Below are 22,936 nucleotides of genomic sequence, written 5' to 3'. Positions count from 1 at the left end.
CCTGTGAGAGGCTGAGCATCCTCAATTTTGATTTAGTTGATAGCACACTACGCCTCTCAGATTTGGCAATGAGGGGCCAAAGCCGAGCAGAAAGTATTAGATATTCATAGTTTTCTTCTGTATTCTCACAGTTATTTATCTGTACACTTATCATCAACTGTTGGTTACCTATTTAGTTCAGTGAACCTACTCAAGATCTCAGTAATGGTGCCGTCCTTATTTGCTTACCTTTATTTAATCAGTCCAAAAGTGCTGCCATGATCTGCTGTTAAGCATTAAGTTTTCCAAAAGATTATGTGAATTCACAAATGAAAATAAGTTTCTTAATTTTCCTGGATGTGTTGTTAAACTGTAGACTTAGCATTGTAAATGGCTTTTTTTGAAAAAACAACACATCAGAGACTGGTTTTGTGATCTCTCATAAGGCACAGTCAGGGAACACTTCAGGTGAGACTGAAGGGTATACTTCACTGCTTCCTTTTCAGCAGCCTGAACCTTCCACAGGGAAACGAAGATTTCATAAGCTAAGAATTTCAATTAAAAAAAGAAATACGCGACTAACATTTGTAGCTCAGTAATACAGGCTACACAACAAAGAGCCAGATTTTTCTTCTCATTTGTGCTGGCTAATCTAAAAGCAAGACTATTCAACAAGTGACACTGGCTTAAAAATGGTACAAATGAGCAGTCAGACAGGCCAATAACTAGAACAGCAAGTCTAGCATGAGTTCTCACCACCGAAATCTTTTATGGTTGCAGATTCCACTCATCAGTTACTCAGTAGAAAATGACGATTGAAAGGGGAATTCTGCAGCTCTATAGATTCTGACCTGCTATAAATAACCAGACAGACACCTTTCAGAGCCAGCATGACTGTCTGCCTCGCAGGAGTTCCAAGAAGTCTTTGGACTGAACACAGGTTTGGCTCTTCACCAGCTCTTACACAATTCAGAAGGTGTGCAGTGAGCTCCTTCAGAGCCAGCTTGATGGTAAAAGGTGATGGAAGAGCATTGACTGGCCATATGATTCCTGCCCATCAGTAGCTCATTCCCCACCAGTTGTGAAATGGCTTCTGTATTTTTGCCACAGTTTCTCAAGTCTGAATAGGTCAAACAGTGAACCTAAATATTAACTAGTGGATATAATAATCCTAATCCTATGTCTTCCTTCTACCCTGTGTTTTGCCCTGTCCTATCCTTCCAAACAACGAGTAATTTCACCCAGGGAACCTCTGCAGGGATAAGACTTGTCTCACATACTTCTGTGCTCAGAACTGCTCCTGCCGCTCTTCACCTGCAAGCTGAGTCAGGAATTGCCCCTCTAATGAGCGACAGAAGCATGCAAGTCCTTTCAAAACTCACAATCACGAAGCGGGCAATCATACAAACAGCTCAAGTGTCATAACCCATTTACTGAGGCTCTGCCTTATAAGACGTGACAGAAAATTTGCACCCAAAGTGTCAGGGGGAAAAAAAGAATATTTGTCATTTTCACCCTCAAAATATTGTGAGCAACCCTAATCAGAATTGAAAGCAAGAGCCTTGTAGTTCTGAGTGTTATGAATTACTCCCTGGCCCTAGTTTACAATCTTCTTAACTCATATCTATACTGTTAGAAATGCACTATGAGGGAAGGATGCAAAATATGACTTTGCAACAAAGACAAATCTCACTTTTGTGGAATATTATTCCAAGGAAATGACAAAAGGTATTCCAGACTAGGGAGCACATACCATTCAAAAAATTATTTAAAAGCCCCTGGTCACATGAAGTTGGAAAGGATAATTTTAAAGTGAAAAGACAGCAAATAACTTGTGAGTTGAAACAGCTTGAAAGCTAATCCCAGTAAATCAATAAGCTTCTTGGAGGGCCCTCCAATGTGATCTTCAGCAATTAATGGAACATGTTACAACCATGTTCGTGAGTATGCCGCCAGCAATAAAATTGTACATAATAATGGGCAGCAGGAAACACAAATTTTATGTAGTGTTTCTCTGCAGCTGTTCCTGGAAAACTTCTACTTTGCAGACTAGCTTGAACTTGTTTGGACGTTTTCCCATACTGGGAGTAATCTTTCAAAATGCTAAGTCTCTTACAAAGATGTTGAGGACTGTCAGCTCTCACTGGCCTCAATTTGAGGACACCAGTAGTACACAAGATAAGGTCCTTTGCAGATAAGACAGAACAACCAAAGAGTAATTTCCAACTGCATACAAGAGCTTCAGTTGTGGGATTAAGGTATAAGAAGTCAGAGGCCTTGGTTTGAACTCCAGCCCTAGTTTCATTTCCCAAATGATTGCTGAGTAAGAGAAATACTCCAAGTCTCTCATAGAATACACACCCATTGATGAGGTTCCCCCAGACAGACCTGAAACAGTAGCAGGCAATATGCACTGACAAGAAGAAATCTTTGTAAACTGTGTGAAGACCACTGCTCTAAGCTTCCTCCCACTGGCATATTAGAAAATAAATATATCACCTTTACAGTTTTGAGAGTAAGTCAGGAAAGAACCACTTGCACAAAAGCTGTTCCTACCTTCTGTTTGAGCTCACTGGTTTCATTGATGAAACAATCTCTCTCCTTCTCCAGTTGGTAAATAATCTTCCTTTGTTTCTGAGCTTCATTCTTATAATTTTGGATTTCTTCTTCCAAGTTCCTTTTTGACTGTTCATGGAGCTTCACTAAATCTATCTGCTTCTGAGTGGCACTGGAAGCTTTGACCAAGTTCTACAAGGAACAGAAAATAATGACTCTTGAGCTGGAATGGCAACACTGCCACCACTACAACAAAAACATGCCATTGTCTAAGTGGAATATGGACTTCCCAATGTTATTAACTCTTATCTAATTTGTTCAGTCGAAATGCTTGAGCCTCAAATCTGATATATAAAAAAAATCTCTAACGGAGCTGCTAAATAGTGCTTTTTATGATTTGAAGTTAAAACACCAGTGTCTGCATTACAAAAAAAAAAAAAAAAAACAAAACAAACAAACAAACAACAAACCACGATAATGGATATAATGATTGGAAAAACCTTACTAGCTTTAAGGCATTTAGATTGTAAAGCATGAAAATAGCCAGTAAAATAAATAATAACGCTAAATACCCTTCCTTCTCATATCCTAACTAGCAAGTTCAAACTGGAAATTAACCAAACTTTAAGATCATGCATAAGGATTAAACAGAAAACACCAAGATATCATCTTTACAAAATCAGCCTTCTGGTCCCACTTTGAAATTTCTTTCCCTATACACAACAGGTATTTGTTACCTGCCAAATCTGAGACTCTGCTAGAGTCAAGACACAGGACGGTGAATCAATACCAAGTAAAACACCTCAGAAATCATCTTTTAGCATTGAATTTACTAGATTACATTTCAGGAATGCCATAAACATGATATGCTATCCTGCAGTACAAGAATCTTGGGCTGATACAAAACGATCAGTATGAGAAATGGACCTAAAAGCAAGGATTAGTATTAACGCAGCCTACGAAGCTGCTACATGGTGCATCAACATTTTTGTTTGTTATTTTACTAGCAAAGCCTTATTTTGCCTAGATTAGTTTTTAACTTCATATGCTGTAGAGTGTAAAAGCACAGATGTAATGAACTCTTTGGATATCAAATAATGGGTTTGCAATACAAGTGACCACATGTAGCATTTTTTAATTCCCTGAAGGTTCATATGTTAAAACTTAGAAATCTTTTGTGTGTTTATGGGTACTAATGCTATTTCAATGCACAGAAAAGAAGCAGTGTGAGCATCTGCTTAAGGAAATCCAAATGCTTTAATTAATGTTATTTATTCTACAACATTTCTTTGTTTCTGTGTTTAAACTACAGACATTGCATTCTCAAGCTGTGAGATTTGTTTATCAGTATTACCAATGCAAGCTCACCTTGCTTAGCATGTCCCTTTCCCTCACAAGCTCCTCTATAGCTTTCTTGTCAATCTCCGCCTGCTTTTTGGCAGTCTCCAACTCTAGAAAAAAGGAGGAAAGAGAATAAATCCTGCATTCAAACTTCACAGCTGTTAAAAAGGCAGAAACAACTTCGTGGACTTTTCAAAAAACCTTTAACATTACATGAACAGTCCAATTACCTGTGACCAGGTTTTGCAACCTCAGCAGCTAATGGTGTTAATACTTATTTGGGCACTTAGAAGAACTCAGAAGAACTCAAGCACAGTAATTAATGGTATGGGGATTTATTATATTTGGGTATTCAAACCAAGATACCACAGAGAAGTTGTATTTTCAGAAATCACGGAGCACACTGAAAACGAGAGCCTTTTAAGAAGCTTCAATGTGAGCATCCAAAAATTGAGGCACTTTCAAAAACAGGGACTTTCAGAATTATTCTAATCCCTCTATATAAAATCCAGTTCTCCTTTGAAGCAGTGAGATTCTACTGGCTTCAGTGGAGTTAAACTACTCACTCAAGGTCAAGATTAACACTGCTATTAAAAAGATACTAAAAATCGGAGGCATGTGTTCTCCCCGTATTTTAAAATTAATTAAAACCTGCTACACTAACTGGAACTCAGTAAGTGCAGCACATTGGAGTGCTAAGATGTGCCAAATATTGTAAAAATACATGTTATTAGTAGCCATTCTCAGGCATTCCAGTAAGATTTGAATTTCTGAAGTTCTCTCTCCTTTCTAGTACAGAGCATGACCTTAAGCAGTACTAGCAAAACCCTTGTGGGAGAGCTCTTCCACCCTCACAGTGATGCATAAAAAACAGACATGACTTTCCATAAATACAGTTATGCGGCAGGATTCATATCTCATTCATGCAGTCTCTTCAGGACGGAAGCTAGAAACAAGCAAGAGCAGGGAGAGGCATTTATGCCAGTGTATATCAACTTGAACTAGAGGAAGTTTACAGCAAAGGGGTTTTTCTGCCCCCAAAAGTGAAGTCTCATCAACTCAAATATTTTGCCAACTTCATAATATTATTTTAGAAAAAAAAAACCATAAAGCTGTTTTTTTCTGAAAATCACTTTGAAAATGTGCCTATTCTTATTTCAAAGCATATTTGATTTTGAAATTTATTTGCATTCTGAAGTCAAAAAAAACAAAAGAAAGTGGTTTTAAATGCTAAAAAATACCCCAAACAAACACTATTTTTTAAAGTTAAACAAAATATTTTGTTAGACCCAAGGCATTTTCTTCCAAAACTTCCGTTTGGCAAAAACGTTGAAAGTTCCTTCTTAAAGTTTTCCAGATCTGCTACCAAGTCAAAGTCAATACTTGTGCAGCTCTAGTATCCACGCTAACCAACTGAAGTCCTAAACATACCTTACATACTAAGTTTATCAACTCATTTGCACATATTCATTTCCTGGCTGTACCTATTCGGCAGAATCAAAGCAGGAAAAAAAAAGTGTCCTAACCACGTCTGATTTCAGTAAGCTCTGAGATTTCTTCTCTCTCACAGGTCAGTGCAGGAGCAATGAAGGTGAATTGGGGATGACTCTCTATGTGATGTGGCACAAATTGGCTCATCACAAATTGCAGTTACGTCTGTTGTAGTTTCACCCTACATGTGCTGTATTGTAAAAATTCTGTAACCCTACAAGGTTTTCAAAATGCTGCTGTAGATTCCAACTGTCATTTATACAGTCTCATACTAGGCACTAAAGCAGAATGATCCTAACAGGACTAGGTACCCATAATTCATAAATTATGAAGCAGAAGACAGATCCATGCATCAGTTAGGCACCTACCTCTCTCCAGTCCAGATATTTGATTTTTTAGGGTGTTTCTTTCATGTCCTGCATCAACTTTTTGCTCCTCTGCAACACGCAGCTTATTCTGGAGAACATCTCTTACTTTGTTCAGCTTTGAAATTTCAAGGCGCATCTGAGTCAATTCATCCTCTCTGGCCTACAGAACAGCAACAAGGAAAGTGGAGAGAAAGTATCCACAGAAAGAAAGCACCTCTGTACTTGGTATATACTTATTCCATGAAATTCAGGAAGCAAAGATGTAAGTGCTGTGGGCCCCCTGAGAGAAGATAATTAGCTAATTGAACAATATTAAAAATAATCTAAACAAAGCTAGCTAGGGCAAGGAAAATGATAATCAAATCTTATGCTTTAGGGCTGAAGATGATCAATAAAGAATCCCCAGCTGCAGACCTCACACAGCACTACCCAATTAGTCCTGCAGATTAAACACGGGCAGCTCTAATTTCCTTTGAAGTATTAGGGACAGTGACTGTGATGAGAAGGATATCTGTAGTGTGGTCTGGTTGCATGTCCCTAATAGCAGGTATCTGTTATCCCCATGTCTTTTATTACCTATGGCTTTAAAGAAAAAGCAAAATGTAGAGTTCATCTCATTTGCTATACAATCAGAGGAGAAAATAATCAATCAAAACACTGCATAAAAATTAAGGAACTGGTTACCAGGAAACACAACTAATAATCACAACATAAATTGGTCTCTTTCCTTTTAAGAAGTAAATATAACTTCCTTGTATAATTCAGTGCCACTGTGAGGTTTTACAGCCATCACAGACTACAGTGTTCCATTTACGGCCTCAGATACTGCATCTGTAAGACGGTGAATCCTGCTATGTGAGTATCCTCTGGGAGGATGTGAATCTCCTCAATTCTTACTGACAATAACCTTCAAGAGATTTATGAAAAGTTCGGGTTGCCCAACACCATAATGGAGGCACTCAGCACACTGCAGGATGAAACTGCAAGCACAGTGCCCACAAAAAGGGCATCTCAGATAATGACTGGGCCCCTTAGAAACTTTAGCAATTAGCTTAATTACTAACTGGGCAGTATCTTCTATTTTTTTGTTCCCAGAATTCTGTGTGCATGACTCTACAAGTTCCATCAACTTTTCTTCAAGTTAGAATAAGATCATAGAATCAAAATCCTCCTTTTGACACTCTAGAGTCACAAATGTATGTCACAGTTGAACACATTGTAAAATCTTAAACAATGATGGTATTGTTAGAAGTAATGATAAAACCAGATAACCTGGAAAAGACGGTAATTCATTTCTCGAATAGGTAAGAAAAATATCTGCCTAACAAAATGCAACAGGAAACAAGCTCCCACCATACAGCCCATTCAGGATCCAACTCAGAATATTCTGTGTTATATTAGTTATGAACTGAGCTTTTAATCCGTCAGTGGTTAGTTTTTATCATTCTGGCTAACTGTTCCCATTTAAAAGAAAAAAAAGTGCTCTCTATTGGCAAACAACCTTTTTATTTAGGTGAATTGGTTATACTTGACTAAACCTTGATAAGATAATGATTTTCTACCTGAATTTTCTAATGTTTAGTGTTTTAACCCCAACGATGATACAAAATGCAAGATACGGGAGACAGGGTAATAACATGGAACGCTTACACATTACCCTTTATCGCAAATGCTCTCAAAGTACCCTAAAAAGCATATGCATGAATCATTTAATCCTTCCCCAACTGAAACTCACTTGCTTCTGAGTGGCACAAAACAACAGTTAAACAATGTAAAGTCAGACAAGAAAACCATTTAGATCAGAAAGTAAACACCATCTTGGTTACTTATATTTAGCTTCCCCTACCAATACTGTGGGGGGGAAGTTTTAGTGTTGGAAGCAACTGCTTTCAGTGGAAGTTATCCAGGACACTGTCGTTATGATTTATTAACATTTTTCAATGGGTTTTGGCAACATTCAGATTATGTTAATCACTCTAAGAAAATTGTCGCTCTTATCTGAAGATCTCATGATCAAAAAAAGACCTTATGCTTGTCAAAAGTACCATACATCCTTTATAAACACGATGAGCATTTTGGTTTATGTGTTTTATCAAACGCAGGTCCTCAAGCAGGACAGGTGCCACGCTGTCAGGTGACAGAGTTGGCGACTGCACCATAGTAGTGCCACAGACAGAATGGCATCCAGTGATAGCCAGATCTATTCTTAAAAACTTCTCAGATTTCCCCCAAAACTACCCATAGGGAACTATCAGTACAAGAACCGAGGTCATCCCTGTCCCAAGTGGCAAGACTGACGTCAGAGTGATACGGCCGATAGGATGCACACACCTTCTGGTACTTACTTTCAATTCTGCTGTCTTCTGTTGGATGTCCTGCATCACCTCTTCAAACATCACACTGTGCTGCTCGCTCTCTTGCACAAGCTTATTATTTCTCATCTGAAATTGCTCAAGTTCCTTACCAGCTCTTTCATTCAGGATCTGTTAAAGAATAATCCTATTAATTCTTTTTAATCTCATTACAATATCTACATATACATGAAGACAGAACTTTCTATCTCCCCAGGAGATAAAAGCTGTTACAGACTGTTGTCTGCTTAAAAACCACTCTTCATTGCTGATGAAATTACTAATGTGAAATATGATACATGTTCATATTGACTAGGGAAAATGATAATTTCTAATGAATAACACAGTGTAATTTTTTTCTGGGAGCTAAGCAGGTCTCTCTCGCAGGTGGTAGATAAATATTTTACTTCTTGTTAGGCATTTGGCAAGCATCACATAACACAACAACTTGCTACATATAATTACTGAAAATTAGTATGAGGTTCAATTACTCCAATCAGCAGAGGGCAGGGAGCTCTGTTTCTTAGCAAGCAAATCCTACATTAATATGCTGATAACATTTCTCTGGGTACACGGTTTGCTGAGACCAGGACACAACCATTTTCGTCTCTAATTTGTCTTCAGTCAAAAGTGTGGAACAGCATTTCATGGTTTCTATGGAGAACGTATACTACAATACTGGAGCTGCCAGTCTTCTGCTTGATGAGACTTCCCCTAACAGATATTACTCCATAAGTAAGGAAAGAACAATCATATTTTTCAGTTCAAGCATTAATGTGTGATGAACTGATTAAAGGAAGAGCAGTGGAATCTCCCTCTTCAGAATGCATGCAGAAGCAAAGACAATGTAAAAACAAGGAACACTGTTTCTTGTGTTGCAAATGTCAGGATAACATGGTGTTTCAGGCGATTCTTTGTTGAGACGTGGACATGGGTGGGATGAAGCCTATAGCAGCTGTATCAATCCATCTTCACTGCCATGCAAGCAAGGATATTTTATTAGAAATTTCAGTGGAATAAGATCAGGCAACACAGCCAACTACAATTCAGTTGAGAAACAATAATCCAATGACATTGCAATAGCTGAGTCACCTTCTCTTGCGGATCTCTACCCTGACGCTCGCACAGTAGGATAGCCTGTGTTTTGGACAGATTTTTTGCAAAAGACAATGCAGGGCCTCCACAGACACCTTCGAGCCAGCACAGGCAACAAAGACAGTGCAGTAGTGTCATGGTTTAACTCCAGCCCCAACTAGGACCATGCAGCCACTCACTCACTCACTCCCTACCACCCCCACCCCCAGTAGGGTAGGGAGAAGAGGGAGAAAAGGAGGGGAAAGAAAAGAACTTCATGGGTTGAGATAAAGACAGAATAATAGAACAGTAACAGAAGAAGAGGATAATAATAATAATAATAATAATAATAATAAAAGAATATACAAAATAAAGTAATACAACACAAGTCACTCTCGTGACCCGATGATCGGTTGTCCAGCCTGTCCCGAGCAGTGATTGTGGATGCCTGCCCGCCAGGCAACCCCCATTTATATACTCAGCATGACATCTATGGTATGGAACATTCCTTTGGCCAGCTTGTCCTGTCTATGCTCCCTCTCAGTTTGTATGGGAAGCTGAGAAAGTCCTTCACTAAGGTAAACACCACTTAGCAACAAACTGAAACAATATGCGTTATCAACATTCCTCCCATATCAAATCCAAAACACAGCAGCCACTAGAAAGAAAATTAAGTCTATTGCAGCTGAAACCAGGACAAGTAGTTTGGTTAATTAGCCTAGGCACTGCACTTTATGTGAACTATTGGTTTCCAGGATAGTTTGGACAATCAAATGCCCCTAAAATCTGCACTTAGAAAGGTTGAAAGGGACTACAGAAAGGAGGAGAGAGAATGGAGCAGAACCAGGAATTGTAGATATCCTATTTAAAAACAATGTGATTGTCCTGGCAGATCATGGATCTGCCCTCAAAAGCTGCATCAAATCAGTGATATTCAGAGAAATAATCAAGTCTTCTCTGTATCTCTTTATGTGATGTATTTTACTAAGACTCTCTGTTGACAAAAACTTGCCACAGACCTCTACCTTCACAAATTCAGCAACCTGAAGGGAAGAAAAAGCCATAAAAGTCATAAATTTACAAGACACACACAACTCCCAAAGAAGTTTCCCTGGAGGTAGGTCTGTTTTCCAGTGACGAGATCTCCCCTGCCATTTACTGAAATTGCTTCTCTGAGAGCTTCTCAAAGTCAGGGGAAATAGACCGAAAACCTGGAAATTCAAACACTTGCAGAACACTATGTTAGGACATTTCCAGATAAAGTTTTTAGAAACAGAATGGGGAAAATCAATCAAAAAGGTTTATGAAGACAATTCTCTGCTCTTTCACAGAAATTCTTACACAAGCTTGAGGGGTAGATAAAAATTATTGTGACAGAGAAGAAGGAAGGGGTCGGAGGTAAAATAACTTTACCAATGCCACTATAGTCAATCAGTGGCAAAACCGGCAATACATGTCAGGAGTCCAACCTGGCAGTCTCCTGTTACTATCATTAGATTATCCATGCTCTTCACAGAGCTATGTCTCATTTGCTGTGATCTTTTCAAGATGATCTCCAACAATATCATTGCGATCTGCTACTGATTTCTGTGAGGAATTCTATCTGAAATCTGTCAGCAAGCTTTACATATTTATTCATTAGTAAAGTAAAATTTATATAAAAATAAATATTTATTAAAATTTATTGACTAAAAGTAATCTCCCTCCCTCTCCTTTCAGGAAAATCTATTTTCTCCTTATTTTGACATCTGATCCTAATCTTATACCTGATGAAAACAGCGTGCCATGTACCCTACCTTCTGCTCTTTTAGCTGCTGCTCCATTTTCAGTTGTTCCTCTTTGTTCCTCTGTATATGTTGCTGTAAATTCTTGATCTCAGCTTGCTTGTTATCCATTTCAGCTTGAAGATTTTTCAGCTCCTTCTCCATTTTTTCCCTCTTTCGAGCCTCTCGTGATGCCTCATTCTGATGCAGCTGGATTTCTTGCTGAAGCTATAATAATAGAGAAGACAAAAGTTTAAGTTGCTGCCTTTTATTCAGGACAACAAGGCCTCTCACCTCTCCTACTACGCTTGATTTTGAAAACAACAACTTCTATACTACTGTACCCACTACTACAAGGAATATGCCAGATCTTCTCAGAAGTAAATACATTCTCTACTGGATGAACAAAAAATCCTGCATGAGGGAACCTATTTATCGATGACGAGAATTTGTTAAGCACCAGTCAGTTCACACACACAGAAGTGTCTAATACAGTTCAGACATAAAAGAATTCCTCCGGAGATGGAGTGGCACAAATGTATTTTCAGTTGTAAGTTACTTGTAAAGTGGTAATTTCTAAATGCAATGTTAAAACTAATTTGAGCTTGATGTTGTATTGCATGGATTTTTATTTTTATTTTTCTATCTTACCAGCAGAAACACTTACTACACTGATAGTAAAGGAAAGAGAGAGATGTCAGACCAGTGTTTTCACAACTGCTCCCATTCTTTCTGCTCTCGAAGTTCCTCTGCAGGAGCTTTGAAAGAGGAGCTTTCTCTCATATTTAATAGACTCTCTTGTGACTTCTGCTCTCTCCCTCCCCAAAAATGTGATGGAGCAGAATCAGCAGAGGGGAGACACGGGGGGTTGATCCACATGGAAACATTCAGTTCAGCCAGGGACCAGCAACTGAAAGACGTTCTTTGCTTAAAGATTCCTCTCCCTCTGAGCCCACAGATGAAAAGCTGCCAAAACTGACAGGGTCTTCAACAGGATCTTTAAAAAGATATTGTCATTTAAGCAGTCTGAAGTGGAGAATAATATCATACCGGGAGAATGGGAGGTGGTTACAAATGCTGTAACAATCCCGTAAATTTAAGGGCTGATGAAGTGCATATTGGAAGATTAAGGCTGGCAAGATTCAATGAGTTTTGACGGGAGTTTCAATCCTCTCTCTTTTCTCCCATGCCCACAATGCTGTCAGAAAAGCAAAGATTTATATTCTCTTGTAATACATTCCCAACCATCTGCTTTAGAAACAGAAATGAGTTCTATGCATGAAACCTAGGCTGATCATTACTTTCCTATTTGTGATTAACAAAAAATTGTAAGCTAAATGCCGCTTCCATCTCTTCTCCGTTCTTTAAGTTCTTCTCTGCTTTTCCTTTCTCCTGTTGTCTTGCTCCAACCCCTATTTATATTCAGCTTTAAATTCTTTTATTCCTCATTATTATGTTTTTATATTTTGATGTATCAGAGTTCTGTATCCCATGTTCCATCCTTTTCTACTTTCTCTCCATTCAGTGAGTATCCTATTGATCCTCAGTCTTATGCATCTCTAGCTGCTATACACATTTAAAGGAAGCTATACATATGGATTAGTAAAGAAGAACTGTCTACTCAGTCTGAAAAACAGGAAACCTAACTTAAAGAGGAAACAAAAAAAGTAAAGCTGGGATGGAACATGACTGCTCTCTACAGACAGTGGTGAGGTGAAAAATTATTTAAGCTGAAAAACAGTAGGCAGGAATCAGTATGAAGAAGAATCTAGAAGGTCTCTAACCATTAGAAAAATTAGGTTCTGGAAAAGCTTCTCATAAGCAGTATGGGAGAAAACAGCCTAATTAGCTTTTAAGTCAGAATTTGATACATTCTTACAAATGCTGGTATGGCACCATATGACAACCACTGCCAACAGCAAGAGACCTCAGATCTACAATCCAGGGCTATGTTCTAAGTGCTTCTTTGGAGGAGTAAGGATTTACAATGCAGAAAACATCCACGTATCTCCAGTATGAAAGATAACTATTATTCAGGCAAAGGAACCTTGGCCTCATTCAGGGTATCGGGAAGCTATGGAAGCAGTGGGTACATGACAATACACTTTTTGCAAAGGACCTAGTCTAGAAGTAGAGAAAAATATAAAAATAATTCACAACAGACTCCTTTCTGAGCACTCCTAAATATGATTGAGATGTGAAAGAACCGGCAGTAGCACACTAGTCAATGGAGATCAATTGCAAGGGTGGAGAATGGTTCAGGACAAAGCCCAAAATCACCACCTGGTGATCTGTACAGACCTGCATAACGGATTGATCTGCCTCATTTTTTGCCCTCTCTGTATCCTGCTGTTGCTCTGTGGCTTGAGTTAGACTTTGACGTAACGTCACGACCTCTGACAAGAGTTTGTCTCGCTCCTTTGTTATCTCTTCTTTAAGTTTTAGCAAATCCTGGATACTGGAAGCAAGGAAATAATAGTCAAGCAGTGTCACAGCCCTTTCTGTTTTTCCTCCTATGCCAGAGCAAGATCTTTTGTGAGAAACAGGAGTTTAAAAGTAATTTGTTTCATTTAAAACTCCTCTGGGATTAAGGCTCTGCTGATCAATTGAATTATATGCCCTATCTACTGTGTTTGCAGTCACTGTCAACATAGGCAGCTTTAAAAGTTAACCTAGTCCAATAAATCAGTCTTTCTTGTAATATCACATCCTCATGGGTCTGAAGAAACCTTCAGTTTCACAAAAATCTACCAGGGAACAAAATTCCTTCTTCTCCACCAAAAAAGGACCAAAAATGTTACATGTTGTAACCATTCTCCCTGCAGCATCTAACTGGGTTATGTCTTAACAGTCATCTAATTAAAAATAAAACAGACTCCCTCTTTGGACACATTACAATCTGAAAGAAAGTCCAAGCACTGTGGATTCCAGCTCAACCTTAAAAAACAGCCTTATAGTTCTGAAAGAGTCTAGAGTTTTCAGCCCTATAGGGCTGAATACCTGCAGAGGAGTCCTCTAGTCCCATGGTCTTGTCACTGGACAGAGTATTTAAGCATGGAACTGGAGGGCAATACAGAAGGAACTTTAAGAAGAAATTGTAAGTAGGCAGGTCTCAGCAGCCTGGGCAGCAACTGGCAATTGCAAGAGTGAGGTCTTGGCTCCTGGCTCTTGCAGAAAAATGCAAAAAGCAGCCACAGAGAGCTGCCTCTAGGGAGAGTTATACTAGGGGAAGGTTTAATGACCAAGCTTTTAGATCGAAGGAAACCTGTTACACAGGTCCAGAACATTTCAGGGCCAAAAGGTGAAGTAGTGGATTTATCATGCATCCAGCTGGTTTACGTGCTGGTACACTCCTTGGAGGGGAAATGTTTGACCACACTAAAGGTCTTGCTCACAGACACAAGTCTTGTTTATGCAGCTTGGATACACAGTGCATGGGGAGATGAACATGCCCCATGCATATCCTGAATGCATAATATAAATGAATACCTTACACAGTGTGAAAATTTCAAGCCAGAACCAGCTGGCCCAAACATCAGCAGTCTCGACAGAAAGTGCACAGGTCATAGGGTCAATACGCTACACTCAAATATCTCATCTTTGAATTTACACTTAATCTTACAGCATAAGCACAGCCTGATACTACAAACGCTAGCTTTTGGAGGGCTTTTGAGCACCTCCTGAGGATCATTATTATTTTTACACTGTAGCAGCTAGTGCCTCCACCTGACATTAGGTCCCTCTATGCTACTGGCTGTATAAGTGTTCAGTAAAAAAAAACCATGGTCTTGAAAATTTATAAATATGAAATACAAACAAGAACACAGACAGTGATAATGCCCCATAAAAAAGCTAGGAACAGAAGAGAAATCAAGTCTCCTCCTTCCTTCACTTATCTACTTGACCCTTCTGCCATCATATGTAAAAATGTTGACAGGATCCTATTCTCAAATACAGAGTATGCTGAAATGATAGTCAGATAAAACAATATGACGGATACTGAGAAAGTGCATAATATTGATTTTTATTTGATCTCTCAGCTTACTGCAATGCTGAATGAACTCACTCAAAGCCTGATTCTGTACTTGCTCACTGCATAAACACATAGACCAATAAATGTGCACTCATGAGAAAAGTAAAAGGCAGAAAAGACCTTTCTATTTTCCAGTGCCTTTGTAGTGTTTAAATGGCTAAACAAGGTGTAGAATGATGGCAAATAAGGTCAGGCTTTCCCCCTCCCTGGGGAAAGCTTACTTGTACTCCTGTCCCAGGGATACTCCAGATCCTTGCTCCACTAAGTTCGTTAGGCGAGCAATTTCCTCTTGCAGTGAATCAATCGTTTCCATTGCTTTCTGTTCCTTTTCATAGGCTGCATCCACCATTTTCCAGGCCTTTTCAATCTCCTAGGAACAAAATGGAAAACAATTACATAAATTAAATTGGATTGAAAATGAACAACAAATTAAAAATTAATTGCCTTGCATTTTTGTTAATTAAGAAAAGAGATTTTCATGCCTTTTCATGCTTAGATTCAGAACAGTTTTCTTCACCAGTTGTCTTTTCTTTTGGACGAGGGCGTAGCAAATTTTGAGCCATTCGAGCTATGTCTATTTACACCGCAAAAGCTCTAATACATTTTCTTTAAAACATAGATCTGAACATTATCAAATCGTACTCTATGAGGTCTTGGTCTTGTGCGTCTCACTAATATCTAAAAAATCTGCCAAAAATTCAGTGCCCGCAAAGGTACCATCTACTTAAATAGCTCACTTATGTCTGTAAAAATCTTACTAGCTGTTACAACAATGAACATCCAAATCACTGATTTGGATCAGAAAAAAGATGTTAGTCTGGGCTTTTCTCCCTCGTTGCTCATTTTCATCTGTGAAGACGTAATGTATTTTGATTTTGACTACATATTTAGACAAGCCACAATTCTCATGCCAAATTTCAGCATGAGAGCCTCATGTGCCTCTCACAGGCCCAGGGTTTGATACCCACAAACAGGACAGGGTAGGAGGGCTCACTTGATTTTTTAACTTCCTCTGCATCTCTCTCCCTTGAATCAGATCCTTAAGAATCACACAGCAGGCTTATTCCTTGTCAGGCTCAAACCAAGCTCATACCAGTTCTGGAATCCTGTGCTAAAAAAACGCATAGATTCAGAGAGCAACTGGACTGAAAGAAAAGTTCCCAAAGACTCAGTAAATAATGAAGACACTACTTTTGACATCAGAAGTCCTTTCACTGCAGGTCACAGCATGATGTTCTCTCTCTCATGCTCTTTTCTCAGCTGGCTCTGGTGGAGTTCTGGACTTGATGGACTTGTACAGATTTAGACTCCAATTGTGGCTGTGAAGCTCGACATTAGCTTCAGGGTGTCCCCAAGAGCCAGATAGAAGCATCATTACATCAGGCCATAATATCCCTTTCAACTCCTACTTGCATCATATGAAAATGGGGCAGGGAAAAAAAGTTAAAAAACACCTCCACAATGAAGAATATAAAGTAATTTCATTTATATCAATTTTTTTACAGCAGTTCTTTATTGAAATTAATATATCTGGTTCTAAAAAAACCCTTTTTAACATTAAACTCAAAATGTCTATATTATGGTATATTGTTAATATATTTATTGAACCCTTTTAAATCAAGTAAATGTAGTACTGAGCTGTTTACTGCCTAAATTAAAAATTCAAGCTATTGAACTAGCATAAGTAACAGGTTACCAGAGTTTGCTGAAAAGCTAACACAAAACATAACATCTGTAGCCTCTTCAAACTGGAGAGGGAATAGATTTTCATTTTATTTACTCAACTAGATCAGCATATCCAAATTCGAGAAACCATCTGGAGCTTAAAGACCAGGAATGTTTGCTCTTCTTTTTTGTTTCACAACCTATTAATAAAGAGTTAAACAGTGGGCTTTACTTGTTCAGAAATTCTGAAGAAGACTATAGTGAATTAAATTCAATACCTACAAACAGTATTTTCATTACTTAATAAATTACTTAGTTCAAAATTTAGTCTGAAAAATGTGCTTTTCACTTATGTATCAAGCATATTTAAACAGTTTTAAATATTAAAGTCAACTTTTAGGTTTTATACATTTTTAGTTCTAATTTCTATTCAAATGCAGCAATGATCACACATAAAGTATTAAGTATCATCTAATAAATAATAAATTTTTCATTCATTATTATCTTAGATAAAAATCTTCAATTATGAAATTTAAATAAATGCATACTAGGCTTAAAAAATGGCATGAAGACAGTGTATCATCTTGACTGGCAGAAAAGCATAAAATATAGTTGTAAATAAACATGTTTCAGATTTGTCAACCAATAAGAGGCAACCAACCGTTCTCTAGAAAAATGCAAATGGAAAATAAGATTAAAGCTGATTACTTAAATCAAAGCTTCCTGCTGGCTGATTAGACTGTGATTAAAATTGGTGAATTAAATCATTATGATTGGAGGTTTGGGAGACAGAACTGGTAATAAAATCAATATGCCCTCTCAGAGGTCTTACTGGCTTCAGAGTATTTTGTTCTAGTGAGTATTCACAAAAGTGATCCCCTGAAGTCAATGAGACCATTCAGATAAGCAGTGGCTTCAGGTCACCCTAAGCTGTGCTTTTTGGACTTTATCTAGCTTTCAATGTGTAAAAACAATTTTATTGAATTTGTATTAATAAAACCAATTTTCATCAATACAGTTAGCATGCACAGATGATGGCCCTATTAATAAGCAAAATCTAAGTAAGAATTAGTTACAGATTTCAGTATCAGTGAAACTGGGCTTCACTGCAGTTGTTTCTTGGTTCTGTCTTTTACTTTGAATAGCGGATTGACAGATTGCTTCCTTTAAATCAAAAAGTAAAGAGAAGGAAATTTTTGACAGTGGAAGCCTTCATTGAAATAATACTCACATTATTACTCAATGGAGAGCTGAACTGAAATAATGCAGAGTATGTCAGCATCACTGGGTGACTGCAGTACATGGTTAGGAAGGTAACGTGCATTGCAGTCTGTTGTATAATTAAAGATGGAAGTACACTGGATGCTTGCAGTTAGAATCATTCAAAATTTTTTGGACAAATACTGGAACTCTGGAAATTGCGAATCAGAATTCATAAAGTGTGACTGCCTTACTTTATTGTCATTAAGTACCCTGAAAGATCACAGCAGTTTCCCTGCTCAGGAACTGAGAATTACTGAAATGCTGTCTTAGGATACTGGAGTGATCTCCCTGGAAATTGAAAACTTGGTAATTCCAAGGCTTGGAAGTACAAGCTCCTGTAAATTCTCCTTCTAGGGTTCTTCCAGTGCAGCCTTGTGGATTAGAATCCCTATCAATGAAAAAGAGAATTGTATTCCCTTGGTGTTCAGCTTGGCACTTTGCTCCTTTGATATGACCGTAAACAGCAGGCTATTATGTCCGGTTTATTAAAACTACAAAACAGAGCACTGAACAACCATCAGAGAGTTAACCGCTATTGATTATTATTGACTTGGGTCCTACCAGCCACTGATCTGTGTAGTTAACCCCTGCCCCTAAACAAATCCTACTGATTACAAAAAGGCTTCATGTAGAGAAAAATTCTGCTTCTGGAACTTTTAGTTGTATATGAAACAATGACCTAGAAGAGGAAGGCTGTACACCTGTTACCCTGATGACCCATCAAGTCACCAAGATTTAGGGACTTAATTTGAAGCAACTATACCACATTTACAAGAACAGCCCCACCAGGATTCTCCTATCTTTTGTAAATAATTAAACAGTGGAACAGATTGTTTCTTTAATTTAGCACTGAAAAATATTATCTCTGTTATTTTAGCACTTGAACTTTCCTCAACACTTGCAAACACTTGGCACTGCAAAACACGTTTTTTGAATGTTAGTAAAACTGTCGTGAAATACTACAGCTGTAATGGAACTTAGCTTCAGAAAGGAGAATAACATGAAATATGAAGAGTATACCAAACAAACCTCCCAAAACATGACATGAACATTTTAAACAATATCCAAATAGTTCCTGAACGTTTAAGGGAAAGACTAATTCTCATAACCAAACTGAAAAAGTATCAGTGCTGCTTACCTGTCCCACAGTACACCACTAGAATTTAAATATCCCATGTTGTTCATTGCACATCATTTCTAATAGGAATACATTGTCAAGCAGCTTTTTCACTCCAAAATCTCTTAGCTGGTTCAATAGTAGGTGGTATTGTTAAGCCATACCTTGCCTGAGCTTCAAACTAGCTGCTGAAATTGGAACGGCTCTTATTTTTCCTACTCTTACGCTCCTCGGTTTTATGACATTACTAAGACAATGTTTCCTCAGCTTGGGAATATCTTGATGGATTGCCTCTGCTACTGTTCACAGAGTATTGCCATGTAATAGCAGAAAGAAAATTATAAGGATCATTGCGGTTCCTGACACCCACCTACCAGGTTTTGATTAGCAGCAGTGAAAATCAACAAGATTTTCTACGCGGTTTTCCTCCTCCTTGAGGATGCTTTGAACAGTACCATGGGCTTGCAAGCTGCAGCCACTGGATGACAGCACTGCTATTTATATTTACTCTGAGTGTATTTTCTTCATAATTCTAAGGAAAAGAAACTTCATTTCAAAGAACTTCTGTTTCTGCAGTGCTTATAGATCACTCTGGATTGCCACACTGAATTTATTTTACTGGAACAAAACACTTCATTGTAAGGCATGGAGGTTTCTCGACTAAATGCTAAATTAAAGCCTATCGAGGTACCACAGCCTAAGTTTTTAAACCACCATAAGGAAAAAAGTTCAAAATACAGTCCTCTAATGATTTGGCAGCTTTACATTTCTGGTAGTCAAACCTCACTGTAAGGCTAAAAACATTGACTGCTTTTAGCCAGTCAAGCACTTTGATTTGACAGAGTTCAAATCAATAATAACAAAGAACACATCAGAGTAAATTGGTAAAATCGCATTGAAATGCTACATAGGATTCCTTTCCAAAAACACCGTGAAACACTTATTTATATGTGTTTATGACACTTCCCTGGTCTACAATCCATATTTCAGCACGTAAGTAGATTTTTTTATGTTCTGGCAATAGTTAACATCCAAACAGCCTTTCAAAAATATTAATGAATCAAAAACTGCAGATTAAGTTGAAAATATACAATTTTACAGAGGGAAAGCTTAAACAAAAACTATTAGTGAGTACTTGAAAGCTGATGGAGTTGGTTTGGAGCAAATAAACACAGAATTTGACTGGACCGTGTAAAAATACCAGGCTGAGGAAACAAAGCGATTGGTAGCAAAGCAGAGGTTAAAGAACTGGAAATGGCAGCTCTACACTTAGTCCTCCAGCTAGTTCTCTACATAAAATAAAGTGTTCTTGTAGATACTTTCCGCAGTATCATGATTTCATTAACAATTTCAGATCATATTTAATTCTATTCAAAACTTTACCGCCTTCATTGATGATATAGTTCCCCGATCATCCTTAGAGAGCTTTGTGAGAGCAGCTACTTTAGATGAATTCACCACAAGCTCGGCATTCAGCTCCCTGCATTTCTCCATGAGACGCTTTTCATTTTCATGAGACTTCTTCATAACAGCATGGAGTTTCTCATATTCTATTTGGAATTTTTCCAGAGTTTTATCTCCCTTAAGTAGATGGATGACTTCTTGGAAGTCTTTTTCCAGTGCTTCAAATGCACTTTCTTCTAGATATGGCTTGCCAGACTTTTCCTGAATTAAATGAGATAGATAATCAACAAACGGGAAGAATTCAAAATCTCACTTATGACCCCAGAATATAAAAAAGTAATATACTGAGTGTGCAACAGCTACTAAGAAATCATGACAAAATTTTCTGAAATAAAAGTTCTCTTGCTAGCATTTGATATGCATATTGAAGGTATTTTTCAAACAGATCTCCCCCGATTTTACTGAAATAACTTGTGCTTTAACAGTCAGAGTTCCTGTAATTGAGTACCACAACTACTTTAAAGATAGATCTATAGAATATCATCACTGTGATAGTGTTTAAATAATACATCAACTATTCAGGAAGCCCAGTATTTTAGCCTCAGTTCTTCCCAGCTCTTTAGACTCTGAAGTCTGATTAGTTTATGCTTTCTATGCAGATAGTGCCAGCAAATCACTTGCAGATAAGCATGTCTGAAAGCTCCAGTTATGCCAATGCAAGCCAATCCTTCCCCTGCAGGAAATGCTACTGTTAAACTTTTCACAAGGGACATTTTTATCTAGATCAGTTCTGACGCCCCATTTTGCCAGCTTGGTTGCTGGACACCAAATTCCATGAATATTTTTCAAAACAGCTTGTAATAAGCCTCCATTATACCGTTCAACAGGACACAATCATACCGAGGGGAGGCAGTATGGACACTTCTTGGCAGTTACCTTGATCTGCTAAGCAGCAAGATAAATCAACCCACAGGATGCTTCACGCTGTCACAGCTACATCGCTCCCATTACTCAAGCTTGCTCAAAACGGACTGGAATGTCTCTACGCTGCAACCTGAAGTCTAGGTGTATCCTTATAATCGCATCTCGGAGGCAGACTCACTTGGATAGGAAAACAGCTCTTGTGTTAGCCCGGCCATGGATGTTCGGTGAGCCCCTCTCACAGAGGAGAGGCAGTGAGATGCACAGCTCCCACCACCTTAAAAATTTGCCTTCGTATCTCCCTCACAAACCAAAGGATTGCTATTTCAAAAATGGTCAGGCCCCTACTCACTGAACACAGTTTAAAGGCGAGAATTTTCAAAATTCTAAAGAAAAAAATAGAATTCTGAGAGCAAAATGACATGTTTCATTTGTTTCATTGTTTTGGGGGAGGGACTAAGTAAGCTCATACTACTTGGAAAACCTGAAATTAAAAGGGTAAAAACAGACCCTTACAACTGGAAAGAAAGCTCAGGCCGTGCGACACACCCAGGCAGAGGCACAGGCTCCAAATCCCCTCTCCGTGCCAAGGCTCTGATTTGAGGTGGGTTTTTTTGTGTCAGAAATTTCAATGGGAGAACAGCAAAGGCAACTCGGATATCAAACCCCAGCTGCTGTTGGCTGGACGGGCGGTCAGCGAGGCATGGCTGAAGTTGGGCGCGTAACCCCTCCAAACCTGCTCCGGCGCTGACGGCAACGAATTGGGTGTTCTTCTGATTTCATCCTCCTCTCCAATGTCAAGCCCTCAGTTTTGATCTCATTTATGATTGTGATCATAAACAGAGTTAAAAGAAGAGCAGTAACAGCATATGGGGGAGGCGGGGGGGGGGGGGGGCAGGGAGAGAATCACACCCTCGATCTTAAGAATAGCAGGTGTTCCTAAAATTTAAGTGTTATTACTGCCTATGTACAAGTAGCCTGATTGCTTCTACTTTTAACACAGGATTTAATTGAGCTCGACACTTAAATATGGTATATAGATATAGATGATATACAGATGATGTCGTTGGGCTGATTCTGAGGTACAGCGTTTCTCCTGCCCAAAAAAACAGGCGGGGAATGGAAGGTGGGAGGTGGGGGGGGGGGCGGCTCACCTCAGCCATGGTGGCGGCGGCGGTGGGGGCGATGCTGTGGCGGCCCCAGGCCGCGGCGGTGCGGAGGCCGCCGCGCCGTATCGTAGCAACTGCGGCGGGCGGAGCGGGGCGGGCCGTTGGGGCCGTTGTGGCCGCCGTGGCGTCCCGTGGGACAGGGAAGGCGGGGTTTGGGCCCGGGGCCCCCCCACCTTTGTGGGCCCCCGGCCCAGAGGCTACTCGGAGAGGCCGTGCACAAAAGCCTGGTCACCCCCCGGGTCCCTTCGGCCTCAGGGTTTTCATTCAGCTGTTGAAATTCAACCACCAGGGATTTTAATCAAAACACTGAGGAATATTTCCCCTCTGACATGAAAGTCCAGGAGCTGGCCCCTGGGCAGAGTGGTGGGGTCGGCGAGGTGCATCAGCTCCGCAGGAGGGGTGAGACATCCCGTCCCCTCAAGGCACAGAGGGACAGGACTG

The 22,936-nt window shown here is 39.1% G+C and overlaps 1 protein-coding gene across 1 annotated transcript in view; it reads right to left on the bottom strand.

Moving 5' to 3' along the window:
- Positions 1–21,544, bottom strand: part of CFAP58 (cilia and flagella associated protein 58) — a 58,307-nt gene extending 36,763 nt beyond the window's left edge. Inside the window, exons 1-9 of the mRNA XM_054205501.1 lie at positions 21,508–21,544; positions 20,385–20,713; positions 15,178–15,326; positions 13,225–13,381; positions 10,957–11,151; positions 8,081–8,218; positions 5,736–5,895; positions 3,904–3,986; positions 2,536–2,727 (exon numbers count right to left, since the gene is read on the bottom strand). Coding sequence (XP_054061476.1) covers positions 2,536–2,727; positions 3,904–3,986; positions 5,736–5,895; positions 8,081–8,218; positions 10,957–11,151; positions 13,225–13,381; positions 15,178–15,326; positions 20,385–20,713; positions 21,508–21,544 — 1,440 coding nt within the window. The remainder of the gene's footprint in view (positions 1–2,535; positions 2,728–3,903; positions 3,987–5,735; positions 5,896–8,080; positions 8,219–10,956; positions 11,152–13,224; positions 13,382–15,177; positions 15,327–20,384; positions 20,714–21,507) is intronic.
- Between the last annotated feature and the right edge of the window lie 1,392 nt (positions 21,545–22,936).

This window comes from Rissa tridactyla, chromosome 6 (assembly GCF_028500815.1).
Source record: "Rissa tridactyla isolate bRisTri1 chromosome 6, bRisTri1.patW.cur.20221130, whole genome shotgun sequence".
Lineage (NCBI taxonomy): Eukaryota > Metazoa > Chordata > Aves > Charadriiformes > Laridae > Rissa > Rissa tridactyla.
This window is presented reverse-complemented; position numbering and strand designations above follow the sequence as displayed.